Consider the following 22,467-nt stretch of genomic DNA (forward strand, 5'->3'; position numbering starts at 1 on the left):
ATCAGTCAAACGACAAGTTCGATCCAAAGAACAGTTTGCACCTACCCACATGATGTGGTAATGATCCAACGGCGAGTTCGATCCAAAGAACAGTTTGCACTTGCCTAAATGTTGTGATACTGATCAAGCGGCAAGTTCGATCCAAAGAACAGCTTGTATCAGTCTTTTGTCTATATTTCTAGGTCAAACAGCAAGTTCGATCCAATGAACAGTTTGTACCTACCTATCTGTTTGTATCATCAATCAAGTGGCAAGTTCGATCCAAAGAACAGCTTGTATCTATCCTTTTGTCTATATCTCCGGTCAAACAGCAAGTTCGATCCAAAGAACAGTTTGTACCTGTCTATATGTTTGTATCATCAATCAAGCGGCAAGTTCGATCCGAAGAGCAGCTTGTATCTTTCTATATGTCTATGTTTCCGGTCAAGTGCCAAGTTCGATCCAAAGAACAGCTTGTACCTGTCTTGTATTTTTGTTTCCGGTCAAGTGGCAGGTTCGATCCAAAGAACAGCTTGTACCCATCTCTTGTTTGTATCTCTTGGTCAAGTGGCAAGTTCGATCCAAAGAACAGCTTGTACCTGTCTATCTGTTTGTGTTTTCAATCAAGTAGCAAGTTCGATCCAAAGAACAGCTTGTATCTACATGTCTTTTGTTTGTATTCCCGGTCAAGTAGCAAGTTCGATCCAAAGAACAGCTTGTACCTGTCTATTTGTTGCCCGTTCTTTCTACCTTGATGTCTATAAATCCCTTGGTGGTGTGACACAGCCCGTAGATTTCGGTTCGATTGTCTTGCATTCATAAATAAAATGTTGCATGGCATTCATAGTGTTTGAAAATATGAAAGCATATTTTTAGGTCTAAAATAGCGTCATGTCTGATATTTAAGTATCTTCGTCTCGTCAAACAAAGACTTCGTCTTGTGATTCTCTGGATAAAGAAACTTAAATAGGGGCAGCTGTTATACCCTAATTTTGGACCTAAAAATATTTTCTCAAGATGTTTTCTATCTCTGATTTGTGTCTTTGGACCTTTGAAAGATTGCCTATTTGTTACTGTTTACCCTGATATTTTACTCTGCTATATTTGCATATTTCTACTGTCTATGTTTGAAAATACTTTCAATTGTGACTTTGTCTATGTTTTCTTGCATTTCAAGTCATTTGAATGTGTCCTTGATCAATTGCATCTTTCTCTGCATTTTATTTCAATGTTATTTGCAAAATTCATGAAAAAGGGTATTTTAGTCATTTCCTGCATTCAAATTCATTTTAGTCCTTGAAAATTGTTTGTGTCTTTTCATTTGATTTGTATAAGTCCTTGTTTCACTCTCATGTTAAAATCCATTTCAAAAAATTACATTTGAAGTCATTTTGAGTCAGTTTAGCCCCTAGGGGCATTTTAGTCATTTCCTATGTTAAAATTTCTTTCAATCTTTGAGAAGTTGTCCCTGAGTCCTTTCATTTGGTTTGAATGAATTTTTGTTTAATTCCATGTTAAAATCCATTTCAAAAATCACATTTGAAGTCTTTGAGTCAGTTTAGCCCCTAGGGGCATTTTAGTCATTTCCTGTGTTAAAATTCCTTTTAATCCCTAAAAATTGTCTCTGAGTCTTTTAATTTGCTTGTATAAACTCTTGCTTTATTTCCCTGTTAAAAAACCGTTTTAAAAATTGCATTTGAGTCATTTTGAGTCATTTTAGTCCCTAGGGGCATTTTGGTCATTTCACACGAAATTTTGACGGAGAGAGGTTACTTTGAAGTACCTCATTTCAGTAATTGGTTCATTTTAGTCCGTTTTGTTATTTTTTTTAATCGTTTCACTTTACGTTAGTTTTCAAATTACTTTTTTAATGCAACTTTAGTTAATTTTGCATTTTAGTCCTCAAGTTGTTAAAATTGCATCTTAGTTCATTTTTTGTCCAAGAAGTTAGTTACGCCACATGTCCTACTCCTATTGGTCCAAAAATTCACACATCACCTATATAATGGGTCTCATGGTCAAAGAGTCAACACGCTAATCATTTTTCACAAAATACACAAAAATCACAAAAAAAAAAAAAATCAATTTTCTTTCCCTCTTTCTTCTCCAAATCGCAACAACCTCCATCACCACCACAACAAACTTTTTTCACCACCTCTAACCTCCATAATAAACTCTTTCCACCACCTCTAACCACCCTAACTAACTTCTACCACCACAACTTCATCTTCAACCTCTCTCTAACCACCACTATCTTCTTCCTCCACCATCATCATCAACAACATCCACCATTAAAACTCACCACAAAACCTCCATAACCACCACAATTAACCTCAAACCTCCACAAATCCATTACCAAATTCAAGGATTCATCAAAAACACTCATCATCACAAACCTTCAACTCCACAAAAATCACATCCATGAACAACAATCTTCAATCAATTCCATTGTGACCGAATTCAACAACGACGAACCAGAATCGGACGAAGAAAAAGAATACAATCGAAGCAAAGGGAGAGGAAAAACAGCACCAAATCCGAATACATAAGAAGAATCCGGAGCCATTCAAAGCGTCGTCAAGCATCACGGTATTGTTCTTGATCCAAGCTTTTTTATTCCATTCTTTTTCTTCCATTAGCGCGGCTGTTAGCTTTAGATGTAGGTGGATTGATTTTATTTTGGATGTTTCCGGGTTCATATTCGAAAAGAGGATAACGATCCGGTTTTAAAAGTGTAAAAAAAATTCGAATCGGAGCTCGCCGGAATCCGGAAGTGTCGCCGGAGTTATGAATTTTCCGGCGAACCTTTGAAGATTCCGGCGAGTTTGTTGAACTTTCCGGTGACATTCATGAGGTTGAAGATGAACATTCATGAGGTTGAAGGTGAACATTTAAGAGAGAGAAGAGAGAGTTTATGTAGGCTTTGGCTTTAGAGAGAAAAATTTGGTGTTGTGGTTGTTGTTGTTTACGTGAAAAGCTTCTTCCAATTACTACTTGTTGTGTTGTTTTATCCTATGCGCGCATGACCACATTCATTCCATGTTCCTTTTCCTTCTTGATCGTTGGATCAAGGGTTGATCCAATTGGATCAATCCTACGGTCCATGATGCTTTCTGTTTGGATGTGGATCTTGTGTGTTTGGGCCTGGACTTTTGTTACTACTTTCTCCTTATTTTCTTGCTATATGCACACTATTTCTTGCTGAATACACCTTTGCATGCCTAAAATCTCTTTGAAAAATTCTAAGAAAATTCCTATAATTTTTCTAGTATATTTTGATCAATTTTGATATATTGCATGTCAAGATTGATCAAGAAATACTAGAAAATTATTTTGCCTTGGTTTAATGCTTTTTCTTTTACTTTTTGTTGAAAAATCTTGATGAAAAGCTTGTAAAATTTGGTGAGTTCTTTTTGCATTTGTGTTGATTGATTTAGGATTGTTGCATGTGAATTTTTGTATGCTGAAATTTGTTAGGAATATATACTTGTAGGATTTGTTGTGATTTTGTGTTGTTTTGTCCAAATTTTATGAAGTTTTTTGCACTTTCTAGTTCCAATCTTTTGGCTCATAATGATTGTATTTTGTTGAATGATCTTGGAGTGTTGTTTGATGCCTGATAAGTAGTGTTTGGGCCTGTTTTGAATATGTGATAATTGGTTACTTACATAGCAAGTTACTTGATGTTTAAATGTGTGAATTAATGCAAAAATAGGCTTAATATCATACCATACTTTCTTGACTTGTAATTTTCTCATAACTCTCACATTGGGGCTGAACCTAGACCCTTTGAAAAATGCCAAAATGGAGAGTTATGAATCTCTTGCATTTGCCTTGGAATTTTGGTGTTTTATGAAGTGCATTTTTGCTACTTTTTCTTGCATTTTTACCATGTTTTATGCTTTATTTCCTTGCCAATTTTTCTACTATCCTATGCCTATTATTACTAACCATTTGTTCATTGTTTCATACATCATGAGCATTCCATACTTCATCTCCTCCTCCACTTTATTTCTTGCACTTTAAATTTTACCAAGAGTTAGAATGTAAAAAACTTAGGATTTTTTGTACTTTACTTTTATGCAATTCTAATTTCTTGCAAGACCATAGAATGTAAACTAGGGCATGATGTAAAGGACAATGGACTCTAATGATGTACACCGACACAAGCACCGACACAAGCACACACATCACATAGATATTTTTAGATGTATGCTTAGGTTATGCATGTTTAGATGTATGTTTAGGATTGCATGTTTATATGAATGCTTAGGATTTACACTTAGAAAAATCAATTTTCCAAAAAAACTTGAACAACATCACTTGAAAACCTTTTCCAAAAAATATAGGAGTCAAAACTCCTTTGCATTTTCTCTTTATTTTCTTAATCAAATTTCAATGAAAATTAATCATACTTTGACTTTCTTTTGCAAAATAACTAATTCAACCTAACAATTTCACAATCTTATGCCCTTGAGGCCTCTCTCTCTCTCTCATTCTTCAAAATTCCAATTTTCAAACTTAAAATCAACCAACAAAAACAAAAATATTTTTGGAAGAGAACTACGGTGGATTTGATCCCTTAACCGGGTACGTAGGCAAGGAATCAAAATTCCTTCAATTCAAATAAAACAAAAAATCAAACACTTTCTTCTCCCTCCAATTCTTGACTTAGTAAACCCTTAGGTGTAAATATCATTTTTCAAATAACATTTAAAAATAAAGCGCGCGCGTAGAAAATAAAGACGGTTCCTATAGGATACTATAGTCGTTATGGGTGCCTAACACCTTCCCGTAGCGAAAACAACTCCCGAACCTCGATTCTCAAGGGTTATGCTTATTTTTTTCCCTTCCCAAGAAAAAATGAGATATCAAAGGTTAAAAAGGTCCAAACGTAATCAATGTTTGACACCCGAAAAACCAAGATAAAACATTCAGTATTTTATTTCTTTTGTTGAGTCAAACAATTTTTCTTTAATTTTCATTTTGGATTAACTCAGTTGTATCCCCCTGTTATGTGATTGTAACTGAACTTGTTTATTATTGATGAGTTTGCTTGTTTTATTGACTTTTTCCAGTTTTGTAACAAATGTTTGTTCAAGTGGTATTCCAAAAGTTCAAAAGGAGGAGTGACTTGTGATTCAAAGGCGAAGTGTACAACAGTTAAAGATAGGTAGTCACAACTCCTAGAAATCTAACACTGTAAGGTTCATGGGCAATTTTTATTTTTCCAATTTACTTATATAGAGTGTTACATGCATCTACATTTCTAGAACTTGCATTGTTTCTCTACTGTCGATTGATCTTTGTCATATACACACTGAGGCAAATGTGCTTGGTCATGTGAGCCTTTTGAAGCCTACCCTGATTTTAATTGTTATATTTTATCCTTTTTAAAGCCAAATTGAGCCGGTAGGTTTAGATCTTTTTGTTCGGTGACAAACTGCATTACAAGCTTAGAGACTTTTAGGATTTATCCCAAATTGTTATATCTAAGTTAGGCATTGTAGAATGTTTCTAAATAATAAGTTTGGGGTTGCTATTGGAATTTGCAACCAACTAAGTTTGGGGTGGGGGTACTAGAGAACAAAGAAAGAACATTATCATGAACAATATGTCAAATGAGAACATTATCATGAACAATATGCCAAATGGTGTATGGTGTATTCAAAAAAAAATGAAAAAGGGACAAAACATTAAAAATCCGAGTAACTTCAAACTCGATTGTCCCAATTGTTACAAGTATTCTCTAGTACCTTCACAAGAATTGTTGTTCCAAAAGGTGAATGATGGATTGATTTTGTGCTTTAACTTCTGTAGAAATGCCTAACTCTAAATTTTGTGTAGGCTACTTATCCAAATATTATCCCACCTTCACCTAAGCCCCGTTATAACCCTTTAAGACCTCAAAGTGTGTTGTGATATTGATTTTGATTGAAGTTTAGAAACTTTTCAAGCGTATGGTAATATGTAGATTTGCATGTCGACTGTGTGTGAACCCTATTCATTTTGTTGAGTGGAGTTGTGAATTGGTGGATGCGTACAAGTCAAACTAGCTCATCTTTAGCTAGTACGGAGTTGAACTTTTGGGTACTAGCGCTTGATCATGTAATTGTTATTTTACTGTCGATTGTCAATATTGCAAGTAGATTCCTTGAGGACAAGCAATGGTTCAAGTTTGGGGTTGTGATGACAGTCCGTCATTTCACATTTTTAGAGTCTTTTTATGATATTTTAGAGTTCACAAGAAAAGCATGAAAAGTTGAAGATTTTGAAGAAAGTAATTTTCTGAAGAATATTGGAGTTCATAGTTATTTTGAGCATGATAAAGTGCGAAAAACAGGAAAAATTGAAGATGCTGAAAAAACGCCAAAAACTTGTCACGATTTGGCAAAACGTGACACGATTTTACCAAACCAGAAAAACATGCTCTCGGCGTTGGTGCAAAACGTGTCATGATTGCAAAAACATGACACGATTTCTTCAGCTGTTTGTAAAAACGTGTCACGATTTACTTAAAACGTGACACGATTTTGGGTGAATTTCTGAGCCTATTTAAGCTGAAGTCTATTCTGAAGACAAGGGTTACGAATTGGAGGGAGCAAAGTGCGATTTTGAGACCTAAAGACGGCTAGGAGGGCGAATTCTTCAACCTTCTATCAGTTCATGTATGTTTTGATTCCATTATTGATTATGCTATTTGTAATCTCGATTATGAGTAGCTAAATCTCTTAGAGGTTAGGTCTGAGATGATTCTTCGTAACCCTAATTGAACCATGTTGTTGTGAAACTCTATTTATTGTGAATGACAATCTAGTTTTTATTCAATTCAATTATTCTTAATGCTTTTTATATATTGACACCATATAAACATGATTTCGTGAGAACGAATGACTACTGACCATAGCTTTCGACTTAGACCTAATTGAATTGTTCTAATAAACATGGTTAGTCTAGGAATGGATAATCGTTTGTTAGTGATATTAGGTTAACGTGCTTAAACCTTCAAAGATTATTAGACCACCTAAGGGATTAGTGGTTGTAGTTTGAGAAGAGGGTCCTAACTCAAGGGATTGATTAAGACTATTTTGTTAACTATAGTGGAACTAGAAAATCATTCATAAGAATAGGTGCAGTATACCAATTAGGGGAACATAGATGATTCGAAAGACCTGATCTCATCTCTCTCTCCTTATCTTTTCCAAAACTATCTTTATTTTCTGTTTATTTAATTTTATGCAATCAAAACTACTGCCTCAGGAACTAAAATAATTTACACATCCTAGATATTAACCTTACTGCTAAATTTAGATTAACACAGTCTCTGTGGATACAAACTTATAAATTTTATTACTTCAATAGTTTTAGTACACTTGCTAAATATATATCATGCCTCTTATGTCATTAATGTTGTGTTTGTTTGTCCCCTTTTGAATTGCAATCGTTTTTACTAAAAACACTTAGACAAAAACACACTCTACTCACTTCACAACCTACTCTTTCTGTTTGTGACTTACTCTCTACGAAAAATTTCATCTTCTTCAATCAAAAACCCTAGAACCCTAAATCTCTCTTCAACATCAATGGTATCTTCAAGTGCAGTACCAGAAACGACCATGCAAGAAGCACCTGCATATGAAATCAAGGGAAGAACCATGTCATTAGAAGAATGGGAACTTAACGTTCAAGTTGAGAACCCTGTGGACTTTACATCTCTTGCACATCATGGTTGCAACATTAGAAAATACTATGAGGCTCAGGACCTCATTAACTACTTCGACATGCTGAATGGTCCAACCTACATGAATCTGATAAGGCACTTCTGGGTTAGAGCACATGTCTACGATCATCAAGCTGCTAAGTTAGAAGAACAAGAGAAAGTCCTAATTGACCCTACTCTGGAAGGTAAAACAAGATAGGAAATGGGTTTGGAACCCTTCACTTGCACAGAAATTAGATCAAGCAACATGGGTATCCCTGTCTTTATCTCAGAAAGTGTGATTGCTTATACGATAAGGAGGGCATCTGAAGGAAGATTCATAAGTGGCTTGGACAACAACAAAACAAGTCCATGGAATGATGTGGTGAACAGGACAATGTTCAACAGAAAGAAGAAAGGAAAGCATTGTGAGTTGAGCATGGAACATAAGTTGCTCCTGAAGATCCAAAATGAAAATCTTCTACTAAAAGGTGGTGGTGGAGATCAACCTTCACTGGATCACAGAGTGTTTTTGCACTTCTTCATGACCAGTGAGAAGGCAAATGTGCTTAAGTACATCTTCAGGTACATGATTAAGACTCTAAGGGAAAGTCAAACAATCAAGAGAAGTTGGATTCCCTATGGAAGACTCATTTCAGAAATCCTTCATCAAGGAGGGATTTTGAGTGCACTAAGTGAAACAAAGATCTTCACTGATAAACAGCTTGGCACAGTGACAGGCAAGATAATCAATGGGAGCATTCTGAGGCACCTGAAGCTAATCAGTAAAAAGGATTACAAGAAACTGGACACAGATTTGAAGGAATCTGATGTTGTATCCAACCTGATGGAAGATTTTCCCCCTATCTGCATGCAAGATCCTCTGGATGTAAGAGTTCACTTCATCCTTAAGCACTTTGCGACAACTGGATAAACCATCAGGATGGAAGATGTTCCAGAAACTATGTATGGTGGTGCTTTTCATGTTGCTTCTAAGAAGAAAAGGAAGTTAACCAAGGACGAATATCTTTCAGAAGCTGATGATGATGTTGAGGAAGCTTCTGAACCTCAGAAGAAGAAAGCAAAGAAAGCCAAAGTTACTCCTAAAGTAAAAGCAACTGGTTCTGGTGTGCCATCCATTCAAGAAGAAATTCAGGACCTTGATGCTGAAGTTCTGAACAAGAGAACTAGAAGTGGTAAATTAGTTGGTTCTTCTCAATCACAACCTCAACCTTCTCTGTAAATTCCTAAGAAGAAAAGGAAGCATGTGGTCAGGAAACTGAAGGTATCTCCTTATGTGATGGAAGAAGAAGAAGAAGCTTAAGCTAGTTTGGTCACAAAAGAAGTAAGGAGGAAGAAAGCTGCAGATGCTGATGCCTTACAAAAAGCACAGGAAATTGCTAAGAAGATTGATGTTCATGCTGAAACTCTATTGAAGAAATCAACAGTTGAAGATGTTCATCAGTTGAAGATGCTCATCAGGTGATTGAGCTAACTGAAGATTTTCAACAACTGGTGGGGACTAGTTATCTGCTTAATGCAAGTGAAGAAGCTCAGCAGAAGGAAGATAGACGTTCAGAAGCTACTCCTTCAGAAGCTGCAAGAGGTAATATTGATTCTCTTAACTCTGCTAATACAATAGAAATAGAATCTAGCTCAACCTCAACCTCTTCAGACATAGATAATATTCCCTTGACTAGAGTCTATGAAAATCTACATAAAGCTCTATCCCCATCACCATCCACCAAACACTAGAAAAAGCCTGCAAATGAGAAATTTGTGCCTGTGTATCCACAAGTACTGCAAATTATAGGTGAGATGGCTTAAATGAGAATAGATGTTTGTTACCTACTGATCACCCTTTTCAACCATCTTTCATTCAGCCTCTTCAATCTATCCCTGTTGAACCAGCAGTACCTGGGTCTGTCAATCATGACTCTTCATCATCTCATCCCAAACCAACTACCCAAACTTCAGAACCATCTGTTTTGGATGAAATGGTTAATCACTTCTCAGGTGAATTACTAGGTTTTGAGCCGAATCTAGAAAGAGCCTTTGAAGTAGCTTCTGGTGAAGTTACTTTAGATTGCCCCCAACAACAAGCACCAAGCTTACAAATGGCCTCATCTGTCCCTGAACAATTTGTTCCTGAACAGCCTGTTCCTGAACAAGTCCTTCCTGATCAACATGAGTCTCAAACTTCTATTGAATGGATCACTGAACCTGACTTCATGATCTTAGAGTCTATTCTTGATCAACCTTCTGACACCAACATTCAATCTGCTGAACCTAACCTATCTTCTGAAAACTCTACAAATGACTAACCTTCATCTTCTAACCAAGCTATTCAAACTTGTACTCTTGCCAGAACTACAAATGTCCCTTCTCCACCCACCATGTTTCTAGATTTTATTATATTAGTAGATGTGTGTGAGAATATCTTTCAGGAGCTGAACAAGTTAGTTCAAGCAAGAAAGAACTTGGTTCATGAAGAAAGCTATGAAAAGCAGTGGAGGAGATTGTGAGAAAGAGTTGATTTTGTCTTGTCTGAACTTCAGAGATCATCTCTTGATGCTCAAGACATTGCTCAGAACAACCTCCAAGATTGGCCAAGAGGGGTTGTCAACAACTTACAAGAAGTAAGTGTCAGTAGAACACAAGTGAAAACTTCACTGTGTATAACAGGCAGGAATGTTTCTGATGTCATTCCTTCCTATGTTCATCCTAAAGAGCTGGATCTAACTTGGTTAAACCAGATAAACTTCAAGACAGCTTCTACAGGTTTGGAATTGGTGCAAAAGAACTCTGAATTGGAGAGAGAAAACAAGCAGTTGAAGAAAGAGCTTCTTGAACAGAAATTACTACTGCTTGAGTACAAAACATCCACAGAAGCTAAGCTGGAAGAAGCAAGAATAAGAGAAGAAAACTTGATCAAAAGCAATGAAGCTTTCAAAGAGGAAATGAAACAGCAAGCAGAGTCTACAAACAAGATGCTTAAAGAGATGATGGAAATGTTCCAAAAACAAGCCAAACCTTAGTTGCACACCTTAGCTTGTTTATTTTCTATGTCTGTATTTTTGCATGTTTCTGCTTTTGACCTATGTTTTTGCTTCTGAACTACTTTTATGCTTCTGAATCATATTTTGTGTAACGCCCTCCTTTTATTTAATTATTTTTATCCAGTTAGAATTTATTTATGTGATTTAATTATTTATAAGAGGTGTTAGTATTTTATTACGTGGCATATTTCTATTATTTATTAGAATATGAGAATTATTAGTGTAAGTAGAATTGGGGGTTAGAATAGAAAGGAGATTAAGTTGTTGGGCCCAAATAGATTTAGAAAGAATAGAAAGGTTATAAATAGAGGAAGCTAGGTTGAAAGAATAGTTGACAACGTACGTTCAAGTTTTGGAGAAAATAGGAGAAAATCCAAGAGAAGAAGAGAAGAAGAGAGAGCTGCGATTTCTGCAAAATTAAGGTAAGGGTGAGACTATCTTGCTTTAATATTAAGTTGTAAATCATTAGATTACATCTAACAAAGTTGGGGAGAGTTTGTGAGATTAAGAGGATTAGGGTTTGAGTGAAGAATTGAGGATTAATGGATGAAAATTGTTAGATTGATGTAGAAACAGTGAACAGTCCTTAGATAATCCGTAGAATGATTATTGGAATAGTTTTGAGGTTTAAAACATATGATTAGATGAGAAGTCGGTGAGTTTAAGAATTAGGGTTTATGAGCGATTTTGATGATTAGATGATGAAGAACCGTAGAATTGATGAGAGAATCATGAACAAACCTTAGATATCCTATAGGAATGTTATTATAGAAGTAGTTTGATGGTTAGAAACATGAGAATGGATGAAAAGTTGAGATTCTGAGAAAAAGTGATTTTAAGTGTTTTTGAGAAATAAGTGATTCTAGGATAAGCTGTTTTGGAGATTTAAAAATATGATTTTTCAGTAAAATATGATAGGATTTTTCGAATAGAACGCGTAGGCGAAAACGGAATCGGATTCGGAGTAACGGTTAGGTTTTTACGGACGAAACGGTGAAACCAAAAAAATGGGACTGCACAGAGCTGCGTCGCAAGTGGGCTACTGCCTTCCCACGCTTGGGCACAGTTTTCCACGCCTGAGCGCAGCAAGGCAGCCCCTCATGGGTGACTGCTTGTTGTGCTTTCGTTGCGTGCTATCAGAACTTCGTTTGTTGCGTTCTTGTGTCTTTTTCACCCATTTCTGTGTTGAATTAGCTCTCGGTATAAACATGAAAGTTGTAGATAATTGAGTTAGCTTTCTAATGGCTTTGGAGTGACTAGAAAATTATGTGTAGATTTTGAGTTTTGATGAAAATAGTCCAAGTGGGTCTTCAAAAAACTTTAAGAAAACTTAGTATAACTAATCCCAAGTTAGTCCAAAAACTTATGGTTGGTTTCCCAACTTCAACTTAAGTATTAGGGATTTAGTTGAGGTGTTTTATGAGTATTTGACTTATGTCTCATTGATCAAACTTGATTTGCTTTTGAAGAATGTTTTGGACTTTGATATGAATGTAATTGATTAATGTATATGTGGTTATTGTTGTTGATATGTTGGAATACATTATGTGAGTATTGTATGATACATAATATTATGATGTTTAATGATGTTAAGTTGATATGATTCATTTCTTATTGATGATATGATATTCTAGCACTGTTATATGCTGCAATTGTAGCTATTTGTTGCTGCTGAATCTTAGTGAAGATGTATAAGTCGGTCTAAGTTGTCATGATTTAAGAAGTTATCTATTTTAATGGAATTGTATAAGATGTTCACATTGTTGTCCAAGTTGTAGGAAGATTGTGTCGTTGCATAGTCAGTGATGGGGGTTTAATGCCCGACAGGTTCTTTATGACCTTAGCGATGGGGGCTTAATGCCCGACAGGTTCTTTATGACCTTAGCGATGGGGGCTTAATGCCCGACAGGTCCAAATACGACCTTAGCGAAGGGGGCTTAATGCCCTGGTGGTACCACATGCATATTGAAGTTGTCTAAGTTGTTGTTGAAGTTGTCTAAGTTGTTGTTGAAGATGTTGTTGCATTGTAGAGTCGTCATAACTTATATTTGATGATGATTTAATGATGATGTTTGTTTAAGAAGTTGATTACGAACTTAATTATGAAGTTGTTTTCGATAAATGATATGCTTGATAATGATACTTATGTGAAATACATGATGATGCTTATGATTATATTTGGTGTTAGATGTTGATGCTTATGATCATTATATGTGTTGATGTTTGTAATTAATATTTGATGATGTATGCTGATGTTTATGAATTAGTAATTGATGTTATATGATGATGTTTACGTCTATAATTAAGATGATATAAGATGAAGTGTATAACTAATGTAGGAGATTAATGATGCTAGTTAATGGAGTATAAGATATGTTAATGATGTTTAAGTAGTTGAATGTACTTTATATGATTTATATGTTTAATATTATTGTTTGAGAAATCTCACCCCTTTGCTTGAAATTGTTGCTCTTCGTATGGGTAACTTGCAGGTAATAAAGACTAGAAGTGTTCGTGAGTGGACTCCTCACTTGTGTCTAGGTGCTCAGATACGTAACGGGATGGGACTTACTTTCATATCTATTCCTTACGTGTCTTTTATGAACTTTTTATGAATAAGTATTGAACCAAATTATGAGATTTTCTGATAAGGCCTGCGTGCCAAAACTTTATTCATGTCGAACTATTTCCGCTGCGTATTTCCAGACTTTTATGATGTTGAACCTGGAAGGATATTTATTAATATCTATTTTATGACTTTAAAGTAGTATGTGACATTCCGTTTATGATTTAAATACTCTGATTTAATATGAAATTTTTATGTTGGGAAAACGGGGTGTTACATTTTGCGCTTTTGAACTCTGTGTTTAATAGAATATCTCATTGTTTTTCTCATCTCTTTCTTTTTGTCTTTTTTTTATACTTTTTGTTGATGACAAAAGGGGGAGTAGATGTATAGTATTTAGAAACTCTGAGCCCCATTAATTTAATTTTAATCAAGTTAAATTAATAGAACCTTCTTCTCATCTCTTAGTCTATTTAATGTGAGATAATTCTGAGTGTTATTACATTTTTAATGATGAATTTAATTAACATGAATAGAACTCAGTGGGAGCTTACAAACCTCACCTTAAAGTACTATTGGACTCAGGGGGAGCTTACAAACCTCATACCCTTAAAGTCAACTTGTTAATTAGGTTAACAACAATTGGACATTTTAAATACTAATGTTTGTCATCATCAAAAAGGGGGAGATTGTTGGAACAAAATGTGTTTAACACTACCCTTTAGAGTTTTGAAGATAACAAGGTATTAAAAATTGTCAATTGGATATGCTAATATTTATTCAAGTTTACAGGACCATATACAAAAATTTTGTGTCGACTTAAGGCTTAGGTACTGGAAGAACAAATGAGAGCAATGGAATCAACAAGAAGGAAGTTTTATTCATCTGAAGAAAAGTGCTCCTGAAGTCATAGTGCTCCTGAAGTGATGACGTCATCAGAAGCAAGTTCATCAGAAGCAATATCACCAGAAGCTGAAGTTCATTAGAAGATGAGAGACTTAAAGCTTGAAAGGCTCAAAGGATTTAATCACGCCTAGCATTGCAGAAGACTAGGAGAGTGTATCAACGGCTATTTTGAAAGGATTTGAAGGCATTGGATGCTTGTTCTTTGAAGAGCGTTGACAAAGTACAATTGTACGAAGTGTAAAACCACTACCTCCACTACTCTGTTTTGTCTCTGCTACAGGACAAGAAAAACAGCTATGCCTGCAACAATGTTCCTTCAGACTTGGAATGGATTTGAAGTTGATCCTTCATAGGACAATAACCAAATCAGGGAAAAGATCATTGGTGATTGATCAAAGCTTCAAACGACTCTTTTTTGATGTGTTGGAAATTTCACAACGTCTCTTTCACACCTCTATATAAAGGAGTGAAGACTTAGAGAATGGTAAGGACTCTACAACAATTTACAAGTGCCAAAACTTTGTCAAAATTGCTCTGCATCAAAAGTTCACTTAGAATTTCTTTTTCAAAGTTCATATCTTAGAAATTCTAGAGTCATAAGAGTCTGTATCTGATTTGTATTGTGAACACCACTGATTGTATATCAAGTGTTCACCCTCAAACAATTTTCTTTGTAATTCTGTTTGAGTAGAAGTCTCTTGCAGTTGTGCTTGAGCATAGGAAGTCTCTTGATTGTGTTCAGGAGCATAGGAAATCTCTTGTAGTTGTGCTTGAGTAGTTTGAAGTCTCTTGCTAGTTTTAGCAGTGAGCATTTGTAATCAGATATTACATTTTAGTGAACTCCACTTGGAAGTGCAAGGGGGAAATGACTACTTCCGGTTTGTGGAAGGAACTTGTATAATTTGCTTTGTGTCTTTCTTCTCTCTCTCTCTCTCTCTCTCTCTCTCTCTCTCTCTCTCTCTCTCTCTCTCTCTCTCTCTCTCTCTGTGTGTGTGTTTTTATCCACTGCATTTAGATCCTGAACATTACTTCAGAAGTGGAATTATATTTTCTTCTGATCAATAGTTTCAGCTTAGGAGAAAACGAAGAAAAAGCTAACACAATTCAACCCCCCTTCTTGTATTTTTCTCACCTTCACATGTGACACTTAAAGCACTTATACCTTGACTTTTTACCTCTCTTTGAGCTTCCCTAGTTACCTCTACCTTCACTGTTTTAATCCGCTCTCAAGTCCTTGGACTTGGTCAACTCCTTGGTTCTCAAAGCCACTTGAACTTCTTCCAAGGTGACAATGGCTTCTTTATCATAGAGCATGGTATCATTGAAGGATTCAAATGATCTTGGTAGAACACACAACAAGATTATAGCTTTATCTTCGTCCTTAAGATTCACCTCAATGAGCTCTAAATCATCAAGGATTTTGTTGAACTATGTTACGGTCTTTGATTGCACCATCTTAAATGAGTAGAATTGTTGCTTTAGAAAATGCCTATGAGATAAAGGCTTAGTCATATACAATGACTCCAAATTTGACCACATCCATCTGGCAGTAGGTTTCTTCGTGACATCACTCAAAACTTCATCCCCGAAGCACAAGACAATGGCACTCGTAGCTTTGTCCACCATCTTGGTATTCTCCGCTTATAACATGGTTGCAGGTAACGCATCTTCACCCTTCAAAGCTTTCTCACAATTTTTTTGTATCATAACCGCTTGCATCTTCACCTTCCATAACCCAAAATCGTTACTTTCGGTGAACTTCTCAATATCCCACTTTGAACCCATGGTACTCACTTAACCAATTCACTCATTTTCCCCATGGTGGGCGCCAATTGTTGTGAATTCGGACTCAAAAATCACCAATAAAATTATGATGTGTGGAGCAAAGGAAAACAGTAACCGCAAGCAACAACAATAACAAAACTGAGATCTAATCTAGTAATCAAAGTGAAAAACACAAAACCACAAGCAAAAGATAAAGAGAGAAGAGAAACAAACACACTAAGAAATGTTTACCCAGTTCCGTCGAACTTGACCTACTTTGGGGGAGAGATTGATGTCTCCAATCAACTATCAATAAGTCTTACAAATAGATACAAAAGGGTTACAAGAAATTAGCTTCAACAAGCTCACAAAGAACAAACCCTAATTTATACCATTTTCCAATCTCACCAAATAACAAGACACTAAATGGATTTCTAGTGTAGTTGGATGCAAGAATCTTCAAGAAGGAGGAAGGCATTCCGATGGTTGAAGAGGTTGGGTGGAAACTTGTAGAGCTACATGGTGTAGTGGGAAGCAAGGAAAATAGCAGCAATGGTGGTTGATGGTTAAATTGACATCATCACAAATTTGGAGTCAAGGTAGAGAATTGTCAGAGGTAACTTAAAACCAGGTTCTAGAGAAAACGTGCCACATTTGGATGTAACGTGCCACGACAAATATTCACCTATTCCTCTCTTGCCATCTTATGCCAATCTTCGCCTATTCCTCTCTTGCATCTCTTCTCCAACATAGGGTAATAAAAAATACATAACTCTTGCATGTTTCGGAGGTGCTGAAAATTTTCTGGCAATGAACTTAACTTTAGAAACCCATTGATGTATAATACTTGAAGAGAAGTCATGTTACCCAACCAGTCCGGCAAGGATGTTAGAGAAGGAAAATCCATCAGATACACATATTGCACTGAGGGGATGCCTTCTAAGCCTTCTAGTATGTTCTCATTACCCCCATGGACACCCAGTTCAAGAAGGGAAGTTAGACAGTTCATGATATGTGGAAAAACAAACTGTGGAGAGTAAATGATATCAAGTGTTTCAAGACAAGTTAGGTGTTTCATATCGTCATACAAGGATTTAAACTACAAAGTTCGAAGAGAACTCAAACCTTGCAACAAGTGCTCCGAAATTGACTCAATTTCACTACAACCGTCAATTTCAAGAGATTCTAAAGCACTAAGAGTGCCGACTTCAACAGATAATTCCGTGAGTCTGGAGAAGCTTGATATGCAAAGTAACTTAAGATTGTTACCAACAATTCCCCGGGAAGAAGAAGCAACATCTTCACTGCAATTGTGGTAAAAAAAAGGATTTCAATAATTCTTCATTTCCTCCACAAACAGAAAGTGACTCAACAGATGGAAAGGACTGCAATGCAAGTTTGGTGATACTTCTTATATCCAAATTCAATAGTTGTGGTAACATCCCTACTCCTTCAACTTCCAACACCTTATCTAAATTTGGTAAGTCACACAAAGTCAACTTTTTTAATGACGTAAAAGCCTTCTCATTCGCAGGATCATGCAATTCATCATCAATGTACTTTATATTTTTCATTCCAGATACAAAAAGTAGTTAAACATGGTAATTTACCAAATGGAGGAAGCTGCCTGCTGTTTTTACAGTCAAACATGATAATACTAACTTAGCATTATCACCCCATGACAAATATAAGTGATTTAAGTCCTTCTTGCCAATCAAATTAGCTTTTATTGCATCCTCTTCATTGGACATATTATGAAGACCTCTGATGTGTAGCTTGCCTCATAACTGTAAGTTGTGTAGCTCTGCTAAACCATACCCAATTTTCAGATAAGTGGTTAGTGTTTTCAGATAACTTAACTCCCCAATTCTAAAAGGAGTTGTTATCAATGATGGGCAACCTTTCATAATAAGATGTCAAAGGTCCTGCAATTTAGTCAATTATTTGGGAAAACTGGAGAAATAATTGCAATCTTCAAGTTTAAGTGTTTGCAATTTCGGCAGTCTACAAACAGACGCAGGCAAGGTTGTGATATTACTTTGATAAAGTTCCAAGTACCGCAAATGCATTAAACTCTTCAATGCAGAGAGACGACAAGACCTTGTACGTAAAGCTCAGACAGGAGTGATCAATGGCAACGCATATGAATCCATACCAATGTAGTGTGATTCAAAGTCAAGAAAGGTTCACAAGAATTTAATTTTTTTTAAGGGATTCAAATCTACTTTTGAAGGGAAGCAACTTATATGGTGAGCTCTAGTTGATAGATTAGTCAAGCCTGAAGCCACACATTCTTCTCCCATAATAGACTGAGCTAAATCATGGATTAAATCATGCATTTTGAATGTAATGTTACCTACAAAATCTGATTTGACTTCTTGAAAGAATGACCTTCGGTTTAATTCATTCCATACCTCATTACCAACATGCTCCATCTGTAAGTTTCCTCTAGATGTAACAAGTCCATTAGCCATCCAAAGTCGAATGTTATTTTCCTTCACCATTTCAAAATCCTTAGGAAAAACAACACAAAAAGTAAAACATGGCCTCAAGGACAATTTCAAATTAAAGTAGCTTAGTCTCAAAGCAGACATGATAGGGTTGTCCTCAGATAAATTCCAAATTTCACTTTCCTTTATAGAAAGCCATTGATGTTCCTCGCTTTTAAAGCCCAAAAGACTTCCCAATACTTTAGCAGCAAGAGGTGAACCCACACATGCTTTAAAAGAAACTCAATAATCTGCTCTTTATCTTTACCTCTTCCATATACCACAGCTTCAGCGATGACAGATGTAGTTTGCCGCCACTCCTCATCTTCTGGTTGGCGCTCCATGACCCCTACATGTAATCCGAACTTGATCCTGTCTTCAGCAATAATATCAATCTTTTTAGCAAACCTCTTTCATCCTCTTTGCAATGCCACGACGAGCCAAAATCTTCTTAGGATGGAAACGAGTGATCCACTTGTTGTCTCTGTGTGGTTTTGATGTTATTGAACATTCATCCAATATATCATCAAGAACATAAGCAGCATCAGCCAGTTTCTGCAACCAATCTTTCACAGCATGACTTGTTATTTGCTTCTTTTCAGCATCTTTGAGGACAACACGGATTGAAGTGAGATTTCCAGATAGCCTTTGGGTTAATTCTCCAACACCCAAAAAGGATGCAAGCTCCTCTCGAACAAAAGATCTGAGGTTCTCAATCAATATTCCAAGTAAAGTGTCAACCATTTTGCAGGTATGAGAACATAAATGAATCAATGTTTGGATTGGATATGAATGTTTTCTTTGCAGATGGCTATACTAATCAAATTTGGCTCCTCGAAACTATAGCAATTAGTACTCCCTCCGTTTCATAATGAGTTTCGCTTTAGCCATAATAATTTGTTTCAAAATGAATGCCACTTTCAGTTTTCAATGCAATAATAACTTTTTCTTTTCAATTGTACCCTCCAATTAATACTCTACACACTACTTCCAAAATATTACTTTTAAAACTAACCAATAGTTAATAAGGATAATTTGGTAAAATAACCATTCTCATTGTAATACTAATAACAAGTTGTGAAGGTGCCTGACAGTGAGTGAGGAAAAGAACAAAATTGGGAATCTATTCACATGAAACACCATGTGCGTTTATGTGTTCAATGGATAGAAAAATTGTTTAAATTGTTTATTTTCAAATGAATCCTTTAATTATTGGTAATTGCTCTCGTTATTTTCAAAGGTTAGCTCCTCTAAACCATGATAGTTAGTATAATATTATGATCACTGTAATAATGGGCGAGGCATTGTCACTTTAATTGTTAAATGTATCAAAATTGCAAACACGTGTCACTTTTCATTGGTAATTTTATAGACTAAATTTGATCGATGGAAAACACATTTCAATATTAAATTATTACCTAAAAACAAATTTGAATAGAAAACGACTAAGAAATGATACATGAGTTTGCAGTTTCGATACATTCAGACACCAATGTGACAACAAGTTACACTTTAAAAATCTAAATGGTGCTTTCCCATATAATAATAATTTAACATTTCAAATTGATAATGTGCACACTTTCCTCTCACATCAAACAATGGGTAATCATAATCATAGTGCTTGCTATAAATATGTGTTGTTCTTGAAGGTTTTCATGAAAAATGGGTCAAATGGTGATTTTTGTTGAAATGATATTTTGGTTCAAGTTTTATATGGATTTGAGTGTCTTTTCATATTTAGAAACGTTTAAACAAACTTTGGGACCAAATTTGAGCTTAGGGGATTCAAAATTGAGATTTTGGGGTGAAAAAAGGAGTTTTCCCGAGAGCTACCTGTCGTAACTCGCCATGGTGAGTGGATTTACTCGCCGGGGCGAGTTGCCCTCTGACAGCATGCCCTGTTTCGCGTTCTTGCATCTTTTTCACACATTTCTGTTTTGAATTGGCTTTTGGTGCACATATGAAAGTTTTAGATAATTTTGTTAGCTTTCCAGTGGCTTTGGTTTGACTTGAAAATGATTTTTAGATTTTGAGTTATGATGAAAACACTCCAAGTAGGTCTTGAAGAAATTTTAAGGAAACTTAGCATAACTATTTCCATGTCAACCCCAAACCTTATGTTTTGTTTCCGAACTCCAAAAATTGTGTACTATGAGTTCAATTAAGGTGTTTAAGAGTATTTAACCTATGTTGTGATGAATCTAACTTGGTTTTGTTTTGAAAATGAATTGGTTTTGCATTATGAGTAAAATGATACGAACTTTGCAAAACTTTGAGATTTGAGTGAGTTGGCCTATGAAACGTTGATGTATACACTACTGCACTCATATATGATTTGTGTATATACTTAGTTGAGGTTTCCCAACTTGTTTGTTTTGTTTGTCGGATAACTTGGAAAATGGTAAAGTGATACAAACTTGTCGTAACCTTGTGTTTTTGATGATTTTGTCGTAGTTGGCCGGTGAAACACACATGTATATTCAACTACACTCATATGTGATCTAAGTGTATACATGGTCGAGGCCCTAGAGTTTATTTACTTGGTTTGGTTCATTTGTCTCAATTATTTTAAAGTTGTAAAATGAGAGACGAACTTTGACGAAAATAATCTTTAAGACCAAATACTTGGAAAATCTTTTGTGGATAGTTTGATATGATTATATGAAGATATGTGAATGATTTCTAGGTGTTGAATATGATGGTTATCATAATGTGTTGTATTATCTCCATTAATTGAATTGTGAGAAATTGTATGAAGTTGTTGAACTATATGATATAGTTGATGTTGATTAATACATATATGTTAATTGATGGTGATATTGTTGGTGAATACATATATGTTGATTGATGGTGATATTGTTGGTGAATGCATATACGTTGATTGATGGTGATATTGTTGGTGAATTCATATATGTTAAACATAGTTGATGTTGAGTAATACATATATGTTAATTATGATGATGGTGATGTTGATGTTTGTTGATAATTATGATGATGATTATGTTGATGGTAATGTGGTGATGACTCTTATTTGAATTGTGACTTGTTGATTGTGTGGACGTAAATACTTGATAATGCAATTGTTGTTGGAGTTGATCAATGTAAATGGAGGTGATCTCTTACATTATGGTTGTTGAATACATATGAGGTGATTTTGCATTGTCGAGTCTTTGCTTGTATGTCCATGCATCATAGTCATATTGAGTCTTAGGATGTTTACATCCAGTGGTTTCAATGGTTTAGGATATTTATATCCAGTGGTGAGATTTGAATACTTTGTATTCAATGGATATGATGTTTTTCTTGCATCATGAGGTGACGACCGTTGTTGTTGGTGATAGTACCGCATGCATCTAGAAGAGTCTAAAACATTGCATGCATTTGAATGGTGGATGGATTGTGTCGTGATTGAAATAAGTGCATTGGTTAAATTTGTTGAATGTTGTAATTATGTGGATTGGTGTATATGTACATTGGTGAACCTTGACGATGGTTGTGAATGATTGAATTATATTCTAATTGCATGTCTTACTTGATCGTGCTTATACACTTGGTGATTCTGTTTGATGATAATTATTTTGGTGATAGTTGTAACACCCTGTTTTCCCAACGTAAAAATTTCATAACAATTATCAGAGTTTTTCATCACAAAACGGAATGTCACATTTCTTAAAAATCATAAATGAAATAAATTAATATTTATCCTTCAAAATTCAATCAACAATTAATTAATACTTTGGAGCGGAATTATTCATCATCTAAAATAGTTTTTGGCACCAAGGCCTCATCGTAAAGGTCTCATAAATAGTCTAAATATAATAATAAGTTCAATTTCAACAACTTCATTATAAATTCTCATAAGACAATACGTAAGGAATAGAAAACAATGTCAAAACTTCCATCCCGTTACGTATCAGAGCACCTAAAGACACACTTGTTAGGAGTCCACTCACGACCACGCCTAATCTTGATTACCTGCAAGTTACCCATACAAAGAGCAACATT

General features: G+C 35.4%; 1 protein-coding gene and 2 pseudogenes across 1 annotated transcript; 1 reads left to right on the top strand and 2 right to left on the bottom strand.

The window, feature by feature from the left end:
• The first annotated feature begins 7,562 nt into the window (after window positions 1-7,562).
• Window positions 7,563-8,612, top strand: LOC146914983 (uncharacterized). The gene is made up of 2 exons (XM_085721190.1): window positions 7,563-7,884; window positions 7,972-8,612. Exons 1-2 carry the CDS (start codon window positions 7,563-7,565, stop codon window positions 8,610-8,612), a joined length of 963 nt encoding a protein of 320 aa, XP_085577316.1.
• Window positions 8,613-16,658: 8,046 nt separating this feature from the next.
• Window positions 16,659-18,687, bottom strand: LOC146914984 (putative disease resistance protein RGA4; annotated as a pseudogene).
• A 2-nt stretch (window positions 18,688-18,689) lies between these two features.
• LOC146914985 (disease resistance protein RGA2-like) lies at window positions 18,690-19,224 on the bottom strand (annotated as a pseudogene).
• Between the last annotated feature and the right edge of the window lie 3,243 nt (window positions 19,225-22,467).

The sequence above is a fragment of the Medicago sativa genome, chromosome 6 (genome assembly GCF_051527215.1).
Source record: "Medicago sativa cultivar Bolivia chromosome 6, Bolivia_mono, whole genome shotgun sequence".
In the NCBI taxonomy this organism is placed as follows: Eukaryota; Viridiplantae; Streptophyta; class Magnoliopsida; order Fabales; family Fabaceae; genus Medicago; species Medicago sativa.